The sequence below is a fragment of the Scatophagus argus genome, chromosome 7, assembly GCF_020382885.2.
Source record: "Scatophagus argus isolate fScaArg1 chromosome 7, fScaArg1.pri, whole genome shotgun sequence".
NCBI lineage: Eukaryota > Metazoa > Chordata > Actinopteri > Scatophagidae > Scatophagus > Scatophagus argus.
The window spans coordinates 18,003,943-18,029,987 of NC_058499.1; the positions used below are offsets into that span (position 1 = coordinate 18,003,943).

At 40.7% G+C, this 26,045-nt stretch overlaps 1 protein-coding gene across 1 annotated transcript in view; it reads right to left on the reverse strand.

Annotated features, from left to right (window-relative positions):
- LOC124062406 (neural-cadherin-like) overlaps nucleotides 1-26,045 on the reverse strand; it is an 83,677-nt gene that overhangs the window by 42,613 nt on the left and 15,019 nt on the right. Inside the window, exons 2-10 of the mRNA XM_046395151.1 lie at nucleotides 16,752-16,949; nucleotides 11,788-12,013; nucleotides 10,852-11,056; nucleotides 9,541-9,652; nucleotides 7,247-7,496; nucleotides 4,491-4,633; nucleotides 2,803-2,975; nucleotides 882-1,050; nucleotides 171-341 (exon numbers count right to left, since the gene is read on the reverse strand). Of these exons, the coding sequence (XP_046251107.1) occupies nucleotides 171-341; nucleotides 882-1,050; nucleotides 2,803-2,975; nucleotides 4,491-4,633; nucleotides 7,247-7,496; nucleotides 9,541-9,652; nucleotides 10,852-11,056; nucleotides 11,788-12,013; nucleotides 16,752-16,949 (1,647 nt within the window). The remainder of the gene's footprint in view (nucleotides 1-170; nucleotides 342-881; nucleotides 1,051-2,802; nucleotides 2,976-4,490; nucleotides 4,634-7,246; nucleotides 7,497-9,540; nucleotides 9,653-10,851; nucleotides 11,057-11,787; nucleotides 12,014-16,751; nucleotides 16,950-26,045) is intronic.

Below are 26,045 nucleotides of genomic sequence, written 5' to 3' on the forward strand. Positions count from 1 at the left end.
GCACATTTCCAGCATTCAGAATCTAAAACATATCCTCAGTTAAATCAAATGACTAATTTAAAGTGAAAAAGAGAAACCCATCTTTACTTAATGTTTTCAAGGCCCTACTCATGATACTAATTTTTGTATTACAGTTGTACCAGCATGTATTATTTTTATCCAACACTCACACTCATAGCGCAAATTCTCAAACTTGGGGCTATTATCATTCTGGTCCAGTATTTGGACAGTGAGCTGACAGATGCCGATGAGAGGTTCCTCCGCCCAATCAGTGGCCGTTACTGTAATTGAATACTCTCTCTGCCGCTCCCTGTCGAACCGCCGGGCTGTCACAATCACTCCTGTAAATATAGAACAACACATGAATACATAGGTATTCATCCATCCATTCAGCAATTCTCCAATCCATCCATCCATCCATCCATCCATCCAAGCCATTCAAACACAAATAACAAAACAAGAAATCAATTACAAATGTGCTCAGTGTAAGTCAAGCATTCCTTTCAGTATACTGACTTTGTTATTAAATCTTGCGATGGAGAAAACAAAACAGAGATCTTTAAGGAAATGACTGACAGAATAACATGAGGACTCCACGTGTTAGGACTTCAGAGCAGCCTTGCCCTTCCCTTCATTTTATAGAACCTTTTTAATATGCTGCTAAATGAAATGATGATCGGTAGACAGGCTTCAGCATTAGACTTCTTTAGAACAGCAGTTTGAATCAAGTGAACATTTCCTTTCCTCTCAGATCGCAGTAACTTGAATGACCATTAGGAATGTCAATTACCATTAGAATGCAGCACTATCTATCTACAGTTAACTCTGTGCTCTGTCTAATTTAGATCTGTTTTAGCCCAGACAATCCGTGACCACTCTACCTGTGTCTGGATGAATTCTGAAGGCAGGCATGGCGCTGTCTCTGTGCATTAAGCCATATTTGACTTTTCCATTTGCTCCCTCATCTGCATCCACAGCATGCACTTGCAACACAAAAGTCCCCGTTGGCTGGTTCTCCAGCACTGAAGCCTGCTCACGATATTGCTGGCACTGAGATAGAGAGAAGGAGGGGGACGAAAGAAGGAGAGACACACAAACGCAGGGAATAATTCTCTTATATGAGACTATATTGTCAGAGTATGTTACATTAATGAGAATACAGGGATCAAAGAAAATAAACTCATTAAGTAGAAGGTCACTACAAACACACAGGGAGGTACTGTGCAGGAACCACAATACTGAAGTTATAAACACAACAGTCCACATCCATAGAAATGAAAACACTTGAGCTGATTTCTTTTGAAGAGCCAGCAGTGAACAGCTTTGTCTTAGCCAGGAATTCAATCCATTCCCCCTAATGAACATATGCCCCAGATAAAGCACTGCTCTCTGGAGTCTTTCTTTTTGAAATCAGACATTAATGCTAGCTACTCTTTTAACAGAATGGCCGTGAAATCAAGAAAAACAATAGAAAAAGAGGAGCAAGAGCAAAACAGAGATGGATCAAAGGCTGTGAGCAAGCGATAGAAGGAAGAAGCAAGCGATAGAAGGAAGAATAATGCTAGGGTTCATGGGACGTGATGGCACAAACAGCGTGGCCTGTAGGTAGCTGTTCATAAAAATCACATAATATCAAACATAAGGTCATGCTAACCCAGATGGTTCTGAGGCATGACTTGATATTTAAGCACATCAAGTTGCCAGGACTTTCCACCCACCCACAAGACCTCCTGAGCTCCAGCTCCAGCAAGAGTATGTCTTCTGCTGAAGTTCAAGTCATTCCTAATTAAGGAGGAAGTTAATTAAACAGGTATAGTATATTGTGATGATATTGCACTTTTATTCATAAATTAATTGAAATCCCAACGGAGTGCCTAAAGATAGAGTGGGTGTTCCGGCTAATCAGGACTCTTGGGAAAACAGTAGAGAAAGTGGAAGAAAGACGGAGGCCGGGGAAATGAGAATGCCAGGGCAGAAAAGAAAAGATGGAGAGTGGGATTAAGAGAAGGTGGAGAGAGTGACAGACAGAGGAATAAATGAAGTGCACAGTAAGGATGAAACAGACGGGCAGATGAGAGACAAATGTATTGTGTAAGCACATTCCTTGACTTGAGGAGAAACAGCTCACTGACAGCTAACATGAAGGGTTCAGACTGAAAGAGGCAACACACAACAAATAATACAAAAAGAATACTTATAGTATATATAAATATACTTATTTGCTTTCTTGTTGAAAGTTAAATTGATAGCACTTTCATGCCTATAATGCACTTTGTAATTGAAACCAGTATCTTGTTAGCTGACAGAAACCCAAGGAAACTGCATGTCTGGCTCCATCCAGAGGAAACGAAATTCACCCGTTACTTCCTGGAGTCATTGGTGGTTGCCTGGCAACTGGTCCCAGGCAAAACACATATTTGTTTATAAACACAAAAGACTTGGTTTTTATATGGATATGTAACATACTAATTAGTGAGTTCTCGATGTGTTGGTAGATGGATTGTGTTACCTTGAGACCAAGCCAAGCAAGCTGTTTCTTGCTGTTTGTAATCATTATGACAAGCTAAGCTAACTGACTATTGGGGGGGTCATGCAGAGATGAGAGTGGCATCAACTCAAGTAACTCTGAGCAAGGAAGCACATGAGTGCAATGTTGAACTATTCCCATAAAACCAACTGAAAATTCAATTTGTGGTGATTCTGCAGGTCATGCCAACCTTGCAATAAGTTATGCCTTATGAGAATCATGGAAGCCCCAGGTTGAAAAGTACCAGAGTTTTTCCTTTAAGAAAAGATCCTCACCGCCTCAAATACAGGTTTGTTGTTGTTGACATCATCAACTCCGACGATGACACGTGCAGTGGAGAAGAGAGGGTGTGGACCGCCTGATGCATTGTCATCGGTAGCCGTCACATTCAAGACATACTCCAGGCCTTGAAGCTTAGGCAGAGGAGAGGAGCGGAGACGGATCAGCCCTACAAAGACCACAGACCCATTAAATTACACGTTATAAAATATGGTTCCTCCTAACACAGAGAGTGCCATTCCATTCCATTACTCAATAAGCAGGATGTTATTGCCACTGTGGCCTTGCATGCTGAAGGATGTGCTATCAAAAAAATAAATAAAAAAATGCATACTGGACATTGTTGTTCTAGAAATCGAGTAACGTAGCAAGTGTTGGAAATCCATCCACATAAAGGTAAAAATCTGATATGCAGACTAAATCCAAAAACCAATTTCACAGTGGTGATTTTGTCACATTTCTAATCTAATAATTGCGTGCTCTCCTCTAAAGATGCCCATCCAGCTTGAGTACTTGAGCAAAAACATAAAGTATTAAGTGGCTTGGGTTAGAAGTCAACTGGGCTCAGCAGATGCCTATTAGCTGTAACCCGCTCCCCCCTTTGTCTGCTTTCATGTAAGAGTCAAGATCAAAGGTGGGATAAAAGGATGCAGCATCTGAGTCAACATCTTTCTCGTCAACAGTGATACAAAAACATCAGAGGTTGCAGGACGAACAAGCAGCCTGTGATGTGGGGGAAACTCAATGAAGTGAGAGCATCGGGAGGCTTTTTTATTCTCTTGTTGTGTTTCTATTCATCTCTTTCGGCGCTCTTGATTAAAGACAACACAGCATGCTGACACACAGATGCGAGCGCCTGACTTCCCCTTGCCCCAATTTACTTGTGATCCTGGCTGCTCACAGAGCAGAGGAGCACCCTGACTCCTAATGACAATGTGTGACGTTGCCAGCACTGTACCACTACATTAAAATAAGTGAACTGTGGGATATGTATGGTAATTCACTAGGCTTAAATGTCAGCCTTGTTTACAAATGCGACATGAGCTCCAGCAGCTATTCAATGAGCCAGCACTCTTCGTATATACAGTAAGTGGGAAGCCGTATAGTGGCTTTCCTGCACCCACAGGATATCAGACTTAGCATTTTCTTGCTCTGAGGATACATAGAAAGGGTGGGAAGGAATATAAAAAGATGACACAAAAGAAAGAGAAGCTGGCAGAGCGCAGCCTGAAGATTGTGAGCTATGATAGAGCAGTTGTTGTGAAATTGAATTGAAAGGGTTGGGTGACAAATGTCACAGTGACTGCCACTGGTTTCGGATCAAAGGGTAAATAAAAAAGATAAACTGTGCAGTCACCAGTACTAGAAAGCTCAGAAACATTGGGAACATTTCTCTCTATAGCTGCGAAATAGAAAAACCAAATGTGGAAATTTCTTAAATAATGTCTTCGTTTATATTTATGACCCCAATAACGGAAAGAGCGGCACTCGTATTGAAATTACGGCTTTTAATATCAACTTTCAATATCTTTCCACATTGACTTTGAAAGTAGAGGGCGTTCATTGCATCCCACTGTAGCGGGAACGTATTAGACAAAATTGAACATGTGATTTGACGGAAAGCCTGTCAATGAGATTGAGAGCTCCCAATGTAAAGTCTGGCTGGGAAATTAAGAAGCATCACCTTTCTGGCTGTCGATGACAAAGTTTCCTTCCTCGTTGCCTGCTGTTATGGAGTAGATTATACCATCACCATCCGGATCTTTGGCCAAAACTGTGGCAACGAGGGTGTTGGGGCCGGCGTCCTCAGAAACAAACGTTCGATATCTGCACAGAGGAACTCAGGTTTAACAACCTTAAGAAAGTGAGAATATACTCACTCACAGAAGTCAATGTTAGAAACACACACAGACAGGAGATACAAATCATTTACACACTCCAAAGAATCAGCGGGCTGATTAGACTTATGGTTGTGGCTTTTGCTTGTCACTATGATTTAACCTATTCTCTTAGCTGGCCAGACCAAAGAAAAATGATAATGTCTACTGGGATGTTGAAGTCATTGAACAAATGGTGCTTCCACATACCCAGCCCACTGTGGGCCATTTGATCCAGTGCCTTTTAAAATGTCAGCAGTGATTTGCTTTCTCTGTGATGCTGGGCAGCTAGATGCCCAGCGAGACACAGGAGACTGATATACCACTGTGGTACAAAGCACAATGAGTTGGAGATGAACTGCGTGACTTGGAGGACACGGAGATGAAGAGAAATGGAAAACAGAGCAAAGGCGAGGAAGAGGCACAGGTGACAAAAAATGAGGCTGGCAGTAGTCCCAAGTAAAGTGATATGAGGGGATGAGAGAGAAGAGAGAGAAGCGAGAGGTAAGACGAAGGCTGATAGACAGAGAGGAGCGGGATGTAAGAGGGGGCGGTGTTCTCACATAGTTTGAGTTGATTCGTCAGCAGAACTTATTCCCTGTGAAATTTTGTGCTGTATCCTGCTCTAATGTGTGTGTGTGTGTAACTATGTGTGTCTGTTGGTGAGGGAGGGGGGAGGGGGTGTCAGTGTCTGTAGTGAGAAGTCAGAGGTGATTGATGGTTTACAGAAGAACGCTGATGGGTGATTCATCTCCGCAAGCCGCGGCAGTCTCCGTGGCAACATGAGTGACCTGTAATCTGTCACCCGGCTCAGAGGCCACCTCTCCGCAGCTCTGTGGGATGAGACATATATACTCCCTCTGCTTTACTTCCAGAAGCATCTGGCTACATCTCACTGAGCTGTGAAGTTGTACTCAGACAGAGTAAGCTGTTGGTCCACAGGTATGGCTATTTGCATTTTTGGAGGCTCTCTGCTTGTCTGTCCCTCGCTTCAATCACCTTTGGCGTCCCTACAGCTTGTTCAGATGTGAACTGATAGGACCTGCCAGGAATCATTTGCCTGTCTGCTCGCACGTCAGGATATCTCATTTAGTCTGACTCAACGATTAATTTCATGAACGTCATAGTATCCATCCGTCTACATCTATATGCCTGCCTTTGTTCTGTTTTGGGCCATACAGTCCTCGTCTGCCCTCACAGCAGTTATCTACATCTCAGTAAGCCACAGTATGACAAAGAGCCCAACACATCCTCTCTGGCAAAATGCTGGAATTTCTGTCTGGCGGCCTGGCAAGAGTATTTGTCTGATTGCCGACAAGCTTCTCTGTTTATATGCATATCTGACTGTATGTCTCCTTCCTACTCGCCGTGCATGTTTTGGTATTCTCTCCCTGCTTGCCCTGCAACCATGTTTCAGTGTGGTTTTTCTCCACAGTTCTGTGTTTGTCTGCCTACATCTCCACCTCTCTGCCCACATGTTTGTTGGGCTCTGTGTCTACCCACCCACCGAGACTGACACCTGACAATGCAACAAAAGCGAGTAACAGAGGTATGCAACAGTCTTCTGTGAAGGTCATTGAAACATGACTGACAGGACAACCAGCTTACTCGTTTGGGGAAATAAATGCAGCGGAGCCACAGTGACAGTTGCTGCCCACCCACTCACACAGCTTTGCCAAAAAGGCGGTCGAGGACACACTGGAATGCATCCATATGTCAGTCGACAGCAAACCTTTGGAAAAGGGCAAAAATAAACCCCCAGCGAATACTATGTGAAAGCTCAGCTGTACATTACTGAGTAAGAGACATTTTTAACAAACCTCCAGCACATGCTATGAAAGTAACAGTGTCGCTGTGGTCAATGTGAGAGAAATCAGAAACAGATTGTTTTGATGCCAGGTTGCTGTGATCAACACAGCAAATGAAATACACTGAGTTTATCCTACTGGGAGTGGTTTTACTACAGCACTGTTGATGCAAGTTGGCCACTATTCATGGCAGGACTCCCAGCATCAAATATTATTGAGACGAACAGCCTGAAGGAAGACAGGCCTGTGATGTGTGATGTAACAACTTATATATCTGTGATGCAACTACCTTGTCTGCTCAAAGAGCAAAGCTTTGATATAATAAAATATGAAACTTTTGCTTTTATGATTTGGGATACAGTAGCAATGCATACAGCATAACAAATGTACCTTGAGCTGCTTTTTGTATATGAAAGGTCCCTTGTGAATAAATATATGTAACATTATCCCAAGCAACATTTAGACACACATAAGCTCAAAGCTTTTTTAATAGCTTATTGATCCACTCACAGCACTTCTCCGCCTTGGCCTTGCACTTTTTTTAATTCTAATATACAGTCTTCCAGAGTCCTCAATAAGTAGAACTTATTATCAATAATTACATCAATATCAGCTTTCTCTTAAAGTTCACATCTTGGCCATTGTTGTGTGGTGGGAGGTAAAAGGCAGAATAAACTGACTAACCAAAATTAACAGGAGAAATAATGTCGAGAAAGGCGGTATAAGTATAAAGTATAAGTGATAAAGATACTCACACGGGCTGGGAGAACTCTGGGGCCTCGTCGTTGATGTTCGCCATCCTCACGCGGACTGTGGCGGTGCCAGAGTGAGGCTCTTCCCCGCTGTCCATCGCCATCACCACAAATTCATAGAGATGGTTGGGCCTCTCATAGTCCAGCCGGCCCGCAGGGAAAATGGTCCCGTGTGGTGAAATGCTGAAGTCAGGGCTCAGGGTGTAATAGGTGAGCTCAGCGTTTAACCCAGAGTCACAGTCCGTGGCCAACACTGCGAGGAGAAAGACATCATGCTAGGACCATCAATTTACAGTTAATCGAAAAAGAGCTGATGAGATGGCATCAGCTGATGAATATGTCGACATCTGTGTAGATCATTATCTCTTTACGGTCTTGCTAAACATGTCATAGATCATAAGCTCTGACAGTTGCAATTACTAGCACATAAATTGTACTGAGCTGCTCCAGAATTATAACCATCATTTGCAAAAATGAGCTTGAAGACAGCAAAAAGACTCAGTGAAATGAACAAGATTGTTTGGAAATGATTTGATGCTGATGGGTAATTACACAGAGGAACTATACAGCAACCGCCACAAATATTTACATCCTGGGTTGCAAAGCTAATTTAGGTCTAAGTTTGTCACTTAAACTCACTATTTCGTACATTGCACCTCTCACTCAGCACACTTGCATCTTCTTTTGACGTGTTCATTTCCTCTGTATCAAGCTTCAGCACTAGCAGCTCATGCATCTCAGTACTTCGTTTCACTCGCAATCTCAATGTCTTGTAATACGGTTTCAGACTTGCAATTTATATTATACACTTTATTCTGTATAATGTGACTGGCTCATTAAATGTTAAAGAAGTGAAAAATTACTTTTCCCTTAAACCTCACTGTCAGTAGTACTTCACAGTTTTCACTACCATCACCCTCTCTGAGTAAAGTCAAAGTTATAGCCTCGTTCTTAAGTATTCATCTATGTTTTTGCCTAGTAGAATGTAAGCTTATGGGGTAAGGGGAATTACACTCCCTATGTGCCTTAAAACTTTTTCATTTATTATTATGTTGTGCATTCCACCACATTAAGAAATGATCTCTTCTTCTTTTTAGCCATTTTTTCTGATATTTGGGGCATCCGGAGCTTCTAAAGTCATACATTTTCATGGTGTATCAGCTACAGTCTATTTGTAGCATAAAGATCTAACTTTCCCAGTGGTAACTCTGTCACAAGACTCCCTGTCTTCACTCTTTCTACCTTTGATCCCTCCACTGCTGAGTTCTTTCCGCCATACTGGTTGTTTTATTTTTTGTTGATGCATTGGTTTATATTGGGTGCCATTTTCTCCTACTGCTGGCTCTGCTGTGCCAACAATTTCTACTGCTCCGGGCTGTGTATTCGAATGTTTTCAGATTAAATTTGTTCCATTTTTCTCACCCAGGATCCAGTAGAAACAATCACCCAGCCAGAGATTCCCAACGAATCACCTATGTTAGCCCAGGGGGGACAGAAATCCCACAGGAACACAGAAACACTTGACTAGAACTAAACAGTGAACAAGGTGAAATGTAAAAATAGTCCTCCTGAGTAATGGCGTGTTGTTTTTTCAGAATTAAGGGTATTTCTGCCCTGAAACCCTTTTAACTTTTATAAGAGAGTGTGGTAAATTCTAAGATCCTGTTGAAATACTTTTCTATTTGAGGCTGCAGCTAAATATTGCAAGAAGAACAATCAGAAGTGTATTTTTTTTCAAGGAGTAAACAAGAAAAGGTGCCAGAGACACTGCCAAAACATATTTTTTCAAACAAATGTTGATAACCTTTATTTCAAGATTAACAAATTAAAGTACCTACTGTTGTACAGTAAATTCTTACACTTCCACCTGTAAAATATGTCTCTTCAGTGGTGTGTGTTTTTCCAAACATTCACACACAAGTCAAGCAGTGGTGCCTTCGGCCTCGTAATTGATAATTACAAGGTAGCCTCATGCAGATAGATAAATTGACATGCCGTTATTCATACAGTACATAATAAATCAAAACAAATATATGGCATCTTTGTACCAGCTAGTAGAGTATAATTGAGATTATGATCACAGATCTGAAAGATCTATTAGTTTCTTTCAGTATACACAAATGGAAGCGTCACGGTCTGTAAGCTGAAACAAAGACTCAAGGTCTGAATTGCAGCTTTGGCTTTACCCCAGACTACAGCTGTTGTTTTCCAGCAGAAAAAGTGACTTTTGGATAGGTTCTCTCTCAACTTCAAAATGAAACAGATGGATGTGAAATATGGGGTCAGAGGAGTCTCACCCTGCAGCAGGGATGTTGCTGTGGTTACAGTCTCAGGGACTCCATCCACACTGTAGATGGATTGGAGAAACTCTGGGACACAATCATTCTCGTCCGTTATCAACACCTGAACCTGATTAGTGCCAGTGTGATGGGATAAGAGGAGAGGAGAGGAGAGGAGAGGAGAGGGGAGGAGAGGAGAGGAGAGGAGAGGAGAGGAGAGGACGGGGGTAGAAGAGACGAGATGAGAGGATAGAAAACAGACAAAATCAAAGTAAAAGAATACAAAATTAGCTTCTCTTTAATAACCCTCAAATCCAGAAGACAACCATACGAAATTCTCTGTACAGGAAATTGACCCCAAAACTTAATCTAAATTGCATTTTCTCAAGTTGTCAGTTCAACACATCCTTTATCTTTCATTTCATGATTTTTCTGAGTCAAAAATAGAAAATGTTCTGAGCATGTGTGTGTTTTTGACAAAGGCCCTTAGCCGCCCTCCGCCCTGCAAGCTCCCTGTCACTGCTGTGTGTAAAGTGTGAAGTGACAGCTGAGTAATGGTCCTGAAATAGCTGGGATAGGTTTTCCCGGTCTCCATCTCCCACTCCACAACATGCAGCAGAGCAGAAGGATATTTTGCCAGCTAAATCTATGGCATGAAGTGAGCGCCTGACATGATAATTGGGTAACAAAATCTTTTAATTAATTATTTAAATGATACTGAATTCATGAATACTTCATCTAGAAATATTCTTTTATGAATGAAGTTTTCAGATTTTCAGTTTTCATGCCTAGCGCCTCAAAGTATGTTCTATATTTCACACAGTTCATTTCCAGATCACACTGTCGACAAAGAGCTCTTAGCGAGACACAAAAAACAAAAGGGTGAAAAATCACACACACAAAAAAATCACTTGGGTCCTCCAGTCCACATGTTAACATTTCAAAGCCATTCAGCCATGCCATTCCTGTAGACAGCAACAAACTCTGCCGCTTCTTCTCTGAGGTTATCGTCAAGTAGTGTGATGTCAATAGGTCAGCACTGAGATCATATCGCTGCTGTAAATGCTGCCTTGTCTGAGCCACATAACATTGTGAAAACAAGTGAGTCTGAGAGCTTTGTGAAAGTCCAGTGGGAAAGCAAAATGCAGAAAACCTCAGCAACAAAGCAGATCCTTTTTTTTCCCAGTTTAATTCAGGGGTAAGAGTTGTGTGACACACATATTAATAAAACATCACAGTGGACCTGAGCTTTGGGCTTAGTTGATCTGAGTGCATGAACTCTTATATGAGTCATGTTTGTTGCTTGTATCACTCTCTAATTAAACTAACCTCAGTGGCAGTGCTGAGGCTGCCGGGCTCCTCGCTGGCTCGCACCATCAGCAGGTAACGTCGCTGGTCACTCTCATAATCTAAAGTCCTGGTCAGACTGATCTCCCCCGTCTCCTGCCGGATGCTGAAAAGGCTGCTGGGATTGATCAGCAGGCTGTAGCTGACTGGTTGCTTCTGGAAGGAAATGGCAAAAACCACCAGGAAGCTACAGAACAAAGAGAAAGTGATTAAAAGAAAAGGAAAAAAGGTCTTTATTATTCGATTTTAGTTGCACACATCTTGAATTAATATTGAAATCCTCTTTTCCTACATCAGCACCACCCTGTAATGAAATCAATTACTGTATGGCCCATTGACTACGTGCTATAAACACAGTCAATCAGTACTTGTCAGTTGTGTAATAACGTCTTAGTATTATGAAGATATCAATGTTTGCTTTTACGGTTAAGAGAGTGTGCGTTACCCTAATGGTGTGGGATGATGATGTGTTAATTCATGGTTGAGCACACTGGTGTGACCAAATGAATATTCATCAACATAAGTCTTAACTGGTAGTGCTTAGAAACTGACACCTAAGACAAGTGCATGTCTTTTTGCACGCATGCATTAGTTATTGTAATTCTTGTAAGGCTTTTGCAGAGACATACAGTGTATGCATACATGTCTGTTTCAATTATTGCAAATGTACCTGGAAAATCGTCCTTGTGCCAGTGAATCAGTATGCATTCATGCATGTATTCATCCAAGTGTGTGGCAATTTACAGATAGAGACCTCAGAGAGATATCTCATTAATGCATTTTCTACTGATAAGGCAATCACACGATACTGGAAATTACAATAGATAAATATATATATGATGATGTTTTCCCTATACTGCACAGCCCTAATTCATCCCTGATTATGTATGCTTAAGTGAACTTCAGCATGTTACTCACGGCTGTCCTTCAGGTGTGTTCTCTGGTATGGAAATGGTGTAGCTGGCATTGGTAAACTGCGGTGCTCGGGCTCCTGCTACCACAGATAGCATGGCAGGAGCACTGCGACTGCCCAGGCCATCCAGGGCCACCACGCTTAGCAAATACTCTCTGTCCCTCTGAAACACCAGCCCCGTGGTCACCACCTGGCCTGTTGTCTTGTCCACTGCAAAGCAGCCGTCACCGCCTACAGGGAAGTATAATGACATTATTTTCTAGGACTGGATCCAAACCAATCCTCTGGTTGAATACCAACTCAAGCTAACTGCTTGCTTGAATAACAACTCAGAGCTGTCACCCAATGGCAATTTGAAACAAGTGATTCTGTTGTAATGAGTGAAGGCCCACAACAGGTTGTACACGATTCCTGTTCAAATTAACATTTTAAATTCAATTCAAATCTTTCTGAGCAATTCAATTTTTTTAATCAAACATCTTAATGCTGTGGATATTCCAAGCTCACAAACCCACTGGGTATGTTTAACTAAAATGTTCTGTTTTATACCCCACTGGAAGGGCTCTGACTTGGACAATACTAGAACTTTATTCTTTACTTTTATTAAAGCTTTTTGATAATTTTATCAGTGTTCATCGTGCTCTTATCATTCAAATATGGGTTATGATATAACTGCCTGAAGATTAAGATATTTAAAGCAACTTTATTAAAATTACTCTTTAATTACTATTTCATATTCAGGCAGAGTGGTCGTCTTTCAACATTGACTTCAAGCTGAATTTGCTTCTATATTTACACTGAATTCACTTCACAGATACTTTTATGCAAAGTTGCAGGTCGTGGTGAAAGAAAAGCATCACAAATCTCAGTGAGAGGGTCCATGTCAGTGGATATTACTACTAGTGAGTATTAGTAGCTTGAAGTTAATGTGAGCTACAACTGTGAGCTGCTGGAAAGTAAATAATGACACATTGTGAAACTGATAAACTGATTGACTAATTTTGTAAACTTATGTCTAGATTTTATTGAATTCCAGAAGAACACTTTTTTATGATACTACTTCTTCTTTCGAACAACCACGCAGGTACTTTCTTATCAACTATAAAACCTCACCTGTGATCATCTTAAGTGTGGACGTATTTTAGACACAGACCCACCAATCTGGTGCTCGTTAATAGAGTTGCAATGATTAGTTGAGCAACTATTTTGATAATCGATTAGTCATTTCAGTCAATGAATGAGGTCAGTCTAACACAAGGATTTGAAGGATTTGTTTTTCATGTCTAACAGTAAATCAAAAGTCTTTGGGTTTGGGACTGTTGGTTGGACTAAAGAAATAAATTGAGGAGGTCAATTTGGACTCTGTGAAATTACAGTAATAAGTAATATCTAACAACTTTGTGACATTTTATAAACCAAATGATTAATTGGTTAATCGTGAAAATAAATAGCAGCCTAATCAGTAAAGAAAATAATTGTTAGTTGTAGGCCTACTGTGCAAGCTCTGCATGTTGGAAATGGCTTGTCACAGCAGTAGGCTACATGCAAGCAAAAGATTTTAGAGCACTTTGTCAAGACTGCAGCAACATCGTGACAGCACTGCCCTCTTTAGTTTTACACCCAAGCATGATATATAGCAATTCTAAACACAATGAATGGTTTTCTGTTAGTAGTAATCACTTAAAATTGATTTTCTCAAATTTTCTGCATCACTCCCATGTTAAAAGTAAATTCTGCACTGCTGCTGTTGTGACGTCATGCCAGGTCTCATGTAATATTGTCATTTGGCTGTTTTTCTATGCTATGTTTACTTGTACAGCCAAGTATGGGTGACAAATTGGCTTAGACTAACATTACAAACTGCTGCAGTCCCCCCCCCCCCCCCCCCCCCCCCCCCCAAACTGAAGCAAAAATACTTTTGCCACTGATTATCAATTGCACATTACACCAATAAAGAAATAAAACAATTTTCCATTAAGTACATAGGTGTTATTTGTTGTTGAACCAAATATACTAAAATTTAAAATATTTTTTTGTGGATATTAATTGTTATATTTCATGTAATAAAAGTAATATAAATGTTATCTTTAGAATGGGCTTAACTGACAAATCAGTCAATAGATTATTTGACCAATTAAGAAATAGTCCTTTGATTAATCAATAAAAAAATAATTGCTAGGTGCAGTGATATTTCTTACACACAGTATCTAAGTGTCCTGGTGTTGCATGATTTTGAAAGATGATTCTCCCTTGTCATTATCAACCCAACAACCATGGTTTTTATAACTGCTGTGAAAAAAAAAAATGTTAACTGTGCAATGATAACCTCCACATTCATTTGACCACCTTTTTTTCTTGACATACTTTGTACGGTAATATTAGTGAGAAAGTGCATGATTCTAAGCAACAAACTGTCAGTGTATAAAAGATAAGGGACATAGTGTATGGAGACACACAATATACAAAACTGTATATGTTGATATGTATGTGGCTATACTGTTATGTCTTGCTGCACCTTCACATCGATCACAATGGCCAGGTTTCTTGCAGACCTTTCTGAAGCAATGCAGTGCTGGATACTAATGTGCTAAATCGAAGGAATGGCTGGGGTCACCAAAGGTTTAGTCTTAGAGAAGCAGAGTTGAAGGTGATGTTCCCTCATCCATTTTGAGATATCACTGAGGCATGCTGAGGGGAGGTCAGACAGAGCTCGGTATCATGAGCACAGCAAAGGTAAGAAAAACCATGTGAGCAGGTAATCCAACCAAGGGAGGTGGTGTATATATTAAGAAGAGAAGGCAACCAAGCACTAATCCTTGTGGAACCCCACTGGACAGGACGTGACGTCTGGACTGCCTGAGATACTTGGTTTGGATAAGGTTGACAGGAATATTTTGCGGGTTCATCAAAAGGCTTTAAGGTCAAAAAATGTCTAAGATACAGATGAGACCTGATCACCGACCTCACTGACAGACTGAATGTCACATTCATGACAGCAGTGCAGCTTCACTGTAACTCTCTACTCTCAGTGCCTTGCTTCTTCAAAAGGGAAAGAGCAACTATGTTTGAAATTAATTTCCACCTGTTAGAATTCCAGCAAATAAAATCAAAATCAGTGCAGAAACACTGCCATGCTCTTACATCTGTAATCTATAATACAAGCAATAGACACCAGCTTTGCTTTGTCCACTAAATCTCTGCCATTGTTTAGAAATATTTTGGAACCCACATTCAGTCTACATTCATGTTTAACGCATTGCTACATTTATTTATGATATCCACCATCATTTGTTAGTGGAATTGTAAGAAACTAACAACAGGAATGTGTGTTGTATCCCTTGCATTATTTTGTGCATTGCATGTAATTAAAACACAGGAGGCATGCTCATAAAAATATTGCTCCATAGCAGTTCTAGTGGTTAAAACCCCACAGGGCACCTCTAAAGGATGAAAATGAGGATTAAACAAATCCCATAAATGACCAAAACTAACAATGCCTTAGTCTATTTCTCAGTACTTTCTGACTTTCCTATTCTGTCTGTCGCTCTCCAAAACCTATTACTCCCTACTAGAAATGTAAATATTTAAAGGCATGCTGTGCAGGACTAGTTGGTTGCTATTTGTAAACACCCTAGTAAGCAATTTTGTCAATTCAATCAACAGTCTCTCTCCAGAATTGTTTACAACCAGAAACGTACTGAACACAGCAAGATACTAAGAAAATAAGAAAATAGGGTTACACACACAGTCACCAACCACCACACAGTCCTGGTGGGCAAGTATTGATGATTAAGAGGGATTATTTTTGTACAAGTCAATCCTGCATGAATTCTTCATCGTGTAACTTTAAAAATAGCTTACAAATATATAGTTTTATTTTCTTTTGCATCGATCCACCGAAGAGGAGAATGCATGCAATGTGCAATTTTACACATTAAAAAAGAGTTTGACATGTTTTATGGAGAAGAAAATACATTCAGCACATTTGTTACACCTCAAGGATACACACAGTGTGTTTTGGTTAGCAACATTGAAGGTAAATATAACTTTTGTTTGTTTACAAGAAAACTCCACAGGCAACCTTTAAATAAAAGATCTGCTTTTCCTACCACTGTTTAATACTAGAAAATGGGGTCAGACAGACAGACACACTCTGTCATTTAACAGCCCAGCTAGTCTCGTCCTCTTTAGATCTTAAAACAAAGCACAAGATAAGAGAGACAAATAAATACATGTGAAATCTTGAAATTGGGCCAGATTACTTTGTTCCAGCTTTCAGAGGTAAAGCTAATGCTTACAAGAGTTCTTAGCATCGTTATAAAAACTATGGGCACCTTGCGGTTACTGTGGTTTACCTCATATCAGGAAGGACTCACATTTGCAATAGACTAATGTGAGTCAAAGGGAAGTCGGCAGTGTTTTGTAAAGGCCCTTTGGCAAGATTAGCACATCCCCCATCTCTGACATGCCAACAAACCTCTATCCCCTCGACCACCAGGGGGTCTACTAGTCTGGCTGACTTCCAACAGCCTATTGTGCGTGTTAGTGTGTGTATAACAGTCGTTCGTGTGATTTTATGTGTGTATGAAACAGAGAGAAGCAGACAGATAGACAGGAGTTCAGGATAAGTGCATAAACAAATGTGTGAAGGCCTCTGGCTGTGTGTGTGTAGCAGAGAGAGAGAGAGAGAGAGAGATAGATAGAGATACAGAGACATAGAGAGACAAGGTGACAGAGAGACAGAGAAACTAATGGACACCTAAAGAGTGTATGAATGCATGAATGAATGTGAGAACGCCTGTGGCTGTCTGACTGAGCAACTCTGCTGGTGTCTGACTAGGTGTATTTATTTCCAAGGCTCTATTGCCTGTCAACCTATTTTAACAACACAGTCTATTTTAATACCACTTCCTTCCTATATATATACGTGAGTGTGTGTGTGTTTGAGTGTGAACAGCAGAAAGCTTACCATCTGACAAAAAGTATTCCACTTCTCCGCTTTTGCCCTCATCCCCATCATGAGCCTTGAGCTGGTAGACAAACGTTCCCGCAGGGGCCTCAGGGGACACTACAGCCAGGTAAGGGTACGGCTTCGTATTCCACTCAGGGACGTTGTCATTGACATCTGTGATCTTCAGCTTCACCTTGTTCAGGTACCAGTCTGGGCCTGGGGGATAGTGCAGAGATAGTGATGGAGCTGTGGTTACTGAAGGTGACAGCTGTCATGTAACTGTGTGTTTAGAGGGGAGACAAGCAGCCGGGGGAATCCGAAGCACCGATGAGCAGCGAGTCAGCTGAGGGTACAGGTATGTGAGACATAAATCCTCTACAGCAGATGGCAAAACATAATGCTACAGGATTAGAATAAATCTCAGTGATTCTTGTATCTGCAATATAACTGACAACAATACTGTCTCGATTCAGCTCAGAGTCACGGTCAAAGTCAATTAACTGTACTGTCTTTAACATGGCATTCTATCTATCTATCTTTTCACTTCCTTTCCTCTCGCCTTAGCTGCCAGATTAGGGAGATAGTTCAAAGGGGATGTCAGGAGGACTGTTAAGGTGGGGGTTTTTCAGTGTGATGTTTATTTGTTTATTCAGATCCCCATTAGCTGCTACAAACTATTCTTCCTGAAAACATTAACACACAACATAACCTCCACCTTAGTCATCCCATTTCCATCATGGCTCCTATTCAAGCGTCCAAACATCCAGGTTCGCATGGGAGACAGATTCAGCCACAGTCTCATCTACCAAGTCTGTGTAAGGCCACCTTGATCTTCCCACAGGGGCCTAGGGATGATGCCTCATGGCTGCAGGCATTTTGTCGGCTGCACACTGCATCACTGGAGTGAATAAGAAGATTCCAGGAATCCAATTACCAACTCGCTAACCCTGAGCTGAGGCAGACAGCAAGAGTGCACAGCAGCGCCTGTGAAGAAGCGGTGTACAACTGTGTTGCAGTTTTTATGGCGTGCCTTTCACCGGAACTGATAGTAGGGGATCATTATCCACATTAAATACAATGACACATTCTGGAAACAATATGCGCAAAAGACTCCTGACACTGTCACGGGCTCAATCTAGGGCATGTTTTGTGTAGAATCTACTCCTACAAAGTGGAGCAAGTCACAGAATTTTGTGAACTAAGACACTATTTCCACAAATATCTCGTGTCAACGTGGCATGAAGGAATGTCAGAAGAGCTGCCAACCAGTTCAGTAGACTGCTATCCACAGAGGCCATCTGCCTCACCCTAGAGAGGAAGAACCCCCTGCCAGGACAAACACACAGATATGAACACAATCACAAAGATTTGACATACAGGCAAGTCGGCCTGTTACACCCAGACACATTCTTGCACACTTGACGTAGCTGATGTTGGCATGTCTCTTTCCTGTCTTCCTGTCTCTCTGTCTCTCTCACAAACACACATCCATGCGCACTTACAGGGGTGAGTTACCTAAGGGCTAAAAGTAACTATGGATTTCAAATCCCATTATGTAAAAGCTCTCCTGTGTGTGACCACAGGCTATATATGTACTTTTTAATCCAAGACAAAAGCAGCAGGAGTTTGCAATGCATCCTTTCACTAGCTGAGGGCTGACTCAACAGATGTGCTGTGGATGTACAAAACAGTTGCACTCTTATGGTTTCCCAATATTCTGTCAAATAATGTCTCTCCAAAGTCGATTATATCTGACAATGGAAAACTGTACACTGGTAACAAGCAGTACAGGCATACAGCAAATGGTATGTTTTCAAACTGTAAGAATTGTTGTATTAAATTTTTCACAGCACCTAGTGTTCGAGTTAGTAAGCAGAAAGCAGATGCCGAGATCAGAACTCCTATTTCTTTCTTAACTGGCTTAAGAAAGAAATAGGAGAAAAATGCATTTTGATGGGAAATACAATGTGTTGCACTCCAGACTTGCTCTGGAGTGTTCACAGCTGTAACACAATAGCTATAAAGTGTGTGACACCTCCTAAAAGGATTGTTAGAGGGATAATAACAGAGGGAAGAGGAAGCTAGAGCAGAGAATTAATCTAGCTTTCTGCTCAGGCTTTAAAGTTGCTCTGCGGAGAGAAAAGTTCTGACTCGGATCTGACGATAGTTCGTTTTGGAATAAATAGCCACTGTATCATGGGGGCAGAGAAACTAATCAATGTTCAGATGCTATCTCCTTAAATGTCGACAGCGGCAGTTTATGCAGTTTAAGCCAGATCATCCTGCCCTGTAAGATGGAACAATCCTTTTGTGATGAATAATGAGAAAGGATAAAGATTCTTTTGCAAAGTAGAAGGGTTTAAAAGGCACTTAATCAAAAAGAAATCAGAGCTCCAGCACTTAACATTTAGTTGACTATCAAATCTTTGCGGGGAGCAGTGCAAGACACATTCCTTGCCTTCTGCTTGTTGGTGTCTTTCCCAGCCATGTCTCTGTGGTAATGGTGGAGAAGATTTTACAAGGCTCCATCTAATTAGCTTGTTACAGAGAGACTAATCAGAGGCAAGGCAGATAATTAGAGCCTATCAGCTCTGGAATGATAATGAAGAATGTACTAGTGTGTGTGTGTGTGTGTGTTTGTGAGGTGAGCTTGTATGCACGCTGCATGTACTGCTGTTGCAAACGGGTGTGATTTCACTCTGATCTAGTGAGATAAATACAGAACTGCTATGAGCGGAGTCCCATGAGCACCAAACCGACACAACCTGCCTCACCTGACCGAGACAAAAGATCAAATAACCAGGCAAGGCAGAGGCTCAGCTGGATTTTTCAAAGTCAAATATGCTTTGTGCTTGCTCAGTGTGATGAAAAGCTGTAGTAGCTTAAGCTATACTGTACAGCACAATCCCATAAGGATAAGAGCATCTGCTGAATGACTAACATAATAATGTATCATAAAAAAGGTGGATGATGTGGGTGCACTCTGCGGTGGGCCAAGGCTCAGTGACTACAATGAGTGTGGCATGTTTGCATGTGTGTGCGCGAGTTGTGCACGAGTGTGAGTTCCATATCACTGCAAGCCATTCTGTTGATGTTTCCTGCTGTTAATCCTCTCCTTGGGTAGTTGCTATATAAAGCTGCTAAGTGGCTTGCCGGTATGAAAAAAAAAAAAAAAAAGTTGTCTCAAGTGCTTCTGTGCACATGTACACTGCCCACAGTACAAGGACAGTGAGTGTGTGTGGGAAGGGAATGAGAGGAAACAGAGTGAAGGAGAGGGGCACAGATACAGAAACACAAATATCTACAGAGGGAGAAAGAGACAGAGAGGAGGAAGAATCAGGCAGCGCAGAGGAAGGAGTATTGTGTGATTCTTAGCAGAGAACGTAGACTAACATTACAGAGACAAGAGCACAAGGGAAGCACAGCAAACAGCGCAGCACAATAATAGATGCTGGGAGCATCCGTGTTCGTAAAGAAAACATACAGCAGCAGAGCACACACCACAAGAGGAGAAAATTAAGATAAAATATACAGTGTAATTAATATCAGAAGGTCCTCTTATGGATCCCTTGTTCCTCCTACATCCAGTGAGGGAGGATATTAAGATACAAATATTTCTTTGTGGAATTAAACAAATTGCGTCTGCAAGCATAAATATCAATGGCCCGTGCGAGACATGGAATTTCAAGGGTGCTTTTTTATCAGCAAGTGAATGGAAAGTGAAAATCAGCTCAATGGGGGAGTAATAAGGTACATTAACCAAATGTTTGCAGTCTTAAGGAGGCTCTATTCTAAGCCGCCCACCCCCTCCAATCTCTGTGCTTAAGGCAGAGTGTGAAGCCGTCAGCAGGAGATCAACACACTAAAAGCGCTGGGGACGGAAATCTATTAACTCAGGGATCCCAGCATCACACACCCTGGACTCCATGGCTCAGAAGGGCTGACACACTAACCATGTAAACACACATGCAGGCATTTTCATCCCAGAACAATTACAAATGGCACACGTCTTCAAGTTCTGCACATTTCTCACTCCAAATCTGCATCTCTGCAGAAAAGGCCCTAAAAGATGTTTGATAAAGTGGCCAGTATTTGTCTTTTAGCATCTACACCTGCAAACAATCTGCAACAATATTGACAGGAATGTGGTGCAGCAGACGTTTGGTGGTAATGGAAAGAAAAAATGAGACACATATGCAACATAGACACTTACAAAAATATATGGATGTGGCAACTGTGGAATCAGATTTTAAAGCTTCGTATCTTTAAAAGGAACAGTCATTTTCAAAATAGCCATCAATATATGTGAAAAGAAGAGCAAACTGGAAGTTGAGACAATGGCTTTTGCAGAAGAAAAATTATTTGCTTTGTATTTTGTATTTTACTATTAACTTCAACACAACACAAACGGCATTCTGGGTAACAAGAGCTCATCCTTTAAATGAACACATCGCAGTGAACAACACTGTAGTGTTGTTTTGTTATTTGCACACCATACAAGTTTCAAATACAGCTGTTTTCCACATAAAGCATTTATGTGTACATTAATATTGGCCGCATAATTAATTTGTTGTCCATGCGCACAGAGGTGAACACATCTCAAGGACTTTTATATAAAGTGAGAAGGACCTACACCCCTCGTTGTACTAGTGAGTTGACGTAGACAGATCCATGTATAGATAATTGCGTGACTCACAAATCCAACACATAGAACGACCTACAACGGACTAGAGAGCAAAAAAATAAAAAATCCACGCAATAATAATTTCTCTGGTAGTACATCTAAGCCCTGGCCTTTATTAATTAGTTATACCAATAGTAGTAATGGTTCTTTCACTTAATTCTCGGTGTCAGTGATGCTTGCTGGGGTTCAGACCTTGTATGACCACCAGACAGTCATAGTCTCTTTTTTTGGTGGGCTCAATTTTTCTTGTAGTTCATCCAGAAGAATTACAAAACTCACTTAATTCCTTTCGCTTACCACTTTGAGCAGGGAAAGATGAGCCCTACTCATTGCTATTCATTTGCATAAAGGAGGATGATTTAGAGAGTGTTGAATGGAGATATATACTGCACTGTATAGCCTTCAGGGACAGGAAATATAATTCAGCTGAGATATTTCCATCTAACACAACTACAGCCTAGGATTTATTCCTATGGCCCATGCATATGGCTGTTCAGAAAAATTCCACAATATTTGCCAAGTCGAAATGTTGAAAATGGAAAATATTTTCACTTCTGCAGCCCACTTTCACATCTAATATTTTATACACTGTAGTACGTGTTAAATAATTAATGTACTGACTTTGTTCTGTGGTGAATCATGAGACTTAACCTCTGCAATATATTAGCGAAAACAGCTTGTCTTTTTTATATAACAAAAAAAAACCCAAAAGTTAAATAAATGAAAACATTAATTGGCTGTAAAACAAAAGAAATCTTCCCCTCCCCACTGCAAAGCTGCTGTTTGAATAGGATGAAAAGTTATGGTGTCACAATACCCCACACCTCCACCCACATTTCGTTAGTGATACTTGGAGTTCATCCTGAGCTTCCATCCAAGGCTTAAACCACAGTAGAGAAACACACACACACACACAAACACACACACACACACATGCATCAGCCCTTTCCTTGTCTTTTGTGTTTTGTGTTTGTCTTTAGTGTCAACTACTGACTAGATGCAAAATGCCAAAAAGGAATATTCTACACCAAATATATGGCTCTTAAACAGACTCTGTGTAGACTTGAAGGGCTTTACAATTTGCACTTGTAGACACTATTACACTAATGTGTGGAAATGTAGTTCAGCATTATATGTTGAGCCATGAAGCATATTTGGAAGAAAACTTGATGTGCAAAAGGCATAAGCACATCACTGTGTGTCTGTTAAAGAAATTATAGTACTAAAGCTGTGAACTGCCTGCTCAGTTAATAGGCCCTTTTCAAGGCAGACATGGTTTCTCAAAGAAGGAAAAGCAGGTACAAATAATAACAACATAACAACGGCTCAGTTCAATTAAGTGCTCAAGTAAGCTCAGTCAGTGAGCGTGCATGCTCAAAACTAGGCTCACCTAAATGTTAATGTTACTAATTTCATCTTTACTTTTCCCGCTTTTAGAAGACAGAATGTTTGCCTTGAAATGGGTCAACTGTGTTAAAACTGTGATACTTGTCTAAAAGAAACTGATCAAAAGATTCAGCAGAATTTGCGTTTGAAAAAAAACATATGGATGTGGACAAGTCACTTCATTTGTCTGTGACACTGAGACCACGCCATATAAAGCACGCAAGCCGTAACATGCTGAAGCAAATTGATGACCAGATGGATCATCAGCATTATCCAGTGATTATTGTTTTTTACATACAATATCGCAAGTCATAAAGTCTGGTGAAAATAATTCTGCTGTGTTCGCAAACACGAAGCAAAATTCTCAGTCCACTCTGCAAAGGAGCAAATTGAAAATGCCGCAGATCTCAAGGAGTGTAGTGTAGGCAGGACAGAGCTGAGTGAGAGGTGCTCAGCTGCTGAGAGCCAGGGAGGTCTGGAGGAGAGAGCTGCTGGCAGAGCGAATAAACAACCATATTCTGCTCCTGTCCAGAGCTGTTTCCAAGGGGGAGGAGAGCTCAGGGTTTAATGGTTTAGTTATTTTAAACTCTTCGAATTCATCCTCTCTTTCATCTCTCACCTCGTCTGCAGCAGTGAGTGAGCGTAATGCACTGTGATTAGTCTCCCTTCGTCTGTCCATTAAAGGAGGAAGATAGTTGATAGTTGATTCTCAGGTTGTCAAATGCTGATGCTTTGAGTTGATGATGCATGGCATCAGTTGTCTCTGTGAATTGTTTAAGGTAATATTTGAGTGGAATTTCTTCCATTTGTTCAGGACGTTGAAATCTTCCAAGGCACATGAACTGGTACCAGCGGAAACACCGCAGCCATCATCTGAACGTGAACTGACAGATGAGAGGAGAAGCAAAAATAGATGAATGAGAGAAACGTTAGTCACTTTCAGAATGACTCATCAAACCCATGCTAGCTATAAAGACATTTGATCACTGAGGTTATTGTGTCTGTACTGATGCCCCCTCCAAGAGGAAATCTTTCAGGTTTTAGTTCAGTAACCTCAGTTAAATGAATATACCAATGGAAAAGAGGGGGGGGTGTGGTTACAGATACTGTCTCCACAAAACTGTATGAAGCCTAAACTGCCGCCCCTGCCACTACAGGTGAAAACAAATAATGATCCCTCAGGTTGAGGTTGAAAATCCAACTGCACTTGACTTGCAAGGTCATAACTGTTTAGTGAATCAATCTACTGGAAAGGAATAAAAACAAAACATGGGCAGAACATCACATTCTATGACGCTTTGAAGCATTGGTATTACTATTGGATTAAATTGTTATTATAATACCAGGTACACACCACACACACATCCAGGTTTGTTCCATTCAACACAAAAGGGTTCATGTGGTTGTTGCTCTACATGGTAGTGTAAAAGCAGGGTTTTTTTCAGTGCTGTGAGTCTAGGATTCTTCCTTAGTCCAGAATAATGCAGCCATATACTTCTGATCAGTTAGCTGGCTGGGTTTAGTGCAGGTTGAAAGTAAGTTTTGACAGCCAGAAATTTCTTAAAGTAATAGCTCTTGAGTCACCGGGATTGATCAGGGACATGAAAAATTGTATATTTTGCACCAGTGAGATAAAAATTTCATACCACCTCCTCAAAATCCGTTTAGGTTTTTGATGTACTATCTTCGCATACTTAATTTAAACACAAGTAAGAGGGGAGATTACTTTCAAGTGTGTCAATGGAGCCAGTTCCGATTTCCATCCCACTAAAATGTTTGGCTTGCCCTTAAAGGAATGTGAGTCATGCTGTCATGGATCTTTTTTAGTCATGATGATCCATTCATCCACAAAGCAGAAAGTCCACAGTTATGTTTGTTATTATGGTTGTTTACTTGTTGACAAAATAAAAACACAGCTTTTAGTGTCATATTGCTGAAAGATTTACAGTCTGATATTTTACAGCCAGACTACTCCTCTTGTCCTTCATAAACAAAGGACTCTTAATTGATCCTTGCCTTTGACTGTAGATAATCAATATGGGGCTGAAAAAAACAGGTTTTGTGACTGTGTCTGAAAGCCCACGATGATGCACCAAAGTGCCTCTATGGAAGACACACTTCAGAAGTTGACATTAACTACCAAACAAAGGTCTTTTGATCAAACCCACAGTACATGTACTTCACTTTCACACAAGTTATTACTGTGACACACAAAATCTACAAACGCTAAGCTTCAGTGATGCTCTGACTCTAAACTCTCTTTACATTCGTCCTCTGCCAAAGGTTACTTTTGCATCTCATCCAACATTTGCCTTGGCCACAGCAGAGAAATGATTAATCATACAGTTGAGCCTCTTCCATACCGCAGGCTCATTTTTACTTATATATGAGCAATGAAATGACTGAAATAAAATGTTCAAAATAAAATAAAATTTTATATTCGACTGGATCATATTACTGACAATATTTTCTTTCTAACAGCCCTTGACATGATAAATCCACATACATGTAGTTGTTGTGTCCTCCTGCTGCACCACTTTCTGTTAGTGTCATCCACACCAGAGGAGAAATGTCTAGTGGTGATTTATGGAGAGTATATTCTAAAGTTTTGCATCTGTTCTGCATTTGACACTAATCAGAAGGAGATTTTGTCCTGACAGTAGTGAAGGTACATCTGAAAGCTCTTCTGTAGCCTGATTACTGATAAGTTCAGTGTACTATGGTATTCAGTGTTTCCACTGGTTTTCTAATAATGGCAAATACTTCTTATCATTTACTCAAACTTAACTATTATAAGAAGTAGCTACAGGGAAACGATATAACATATGTAACTTAAGTGTTGTAAATATACTAATAATCAGGCTTGCTTTAGCTAGTGGTGGAAGAAGTACTTTGATATTTTACCTGTGGAAAGTAGCAGCACATCAGTGTGAGACACCAATTACTAACACATGTGGAAGCAGCATTTAATGTTGTAGGAGCTTGAGGTGAAGCGGATATTAAAGGCCCTGCACAAGCGCACAGGTGTTTTCATTTGTCAGCTAATTAGACCTCTGCTCATACTGAAGTTTACTGGAGCTATTATGGGATTATGAGAGGCAACTCAAGATACAATTCTTCCCTACTAACAGGTGCAGCAGCAAATTGATAAAAGGGTCAGAGAGATGTCAATCAATTAGGGTCTTTGTACATATAAACATCCCTCAGAAGAGATCTAATTTATGAAAGTGAAAAGCCCTGTG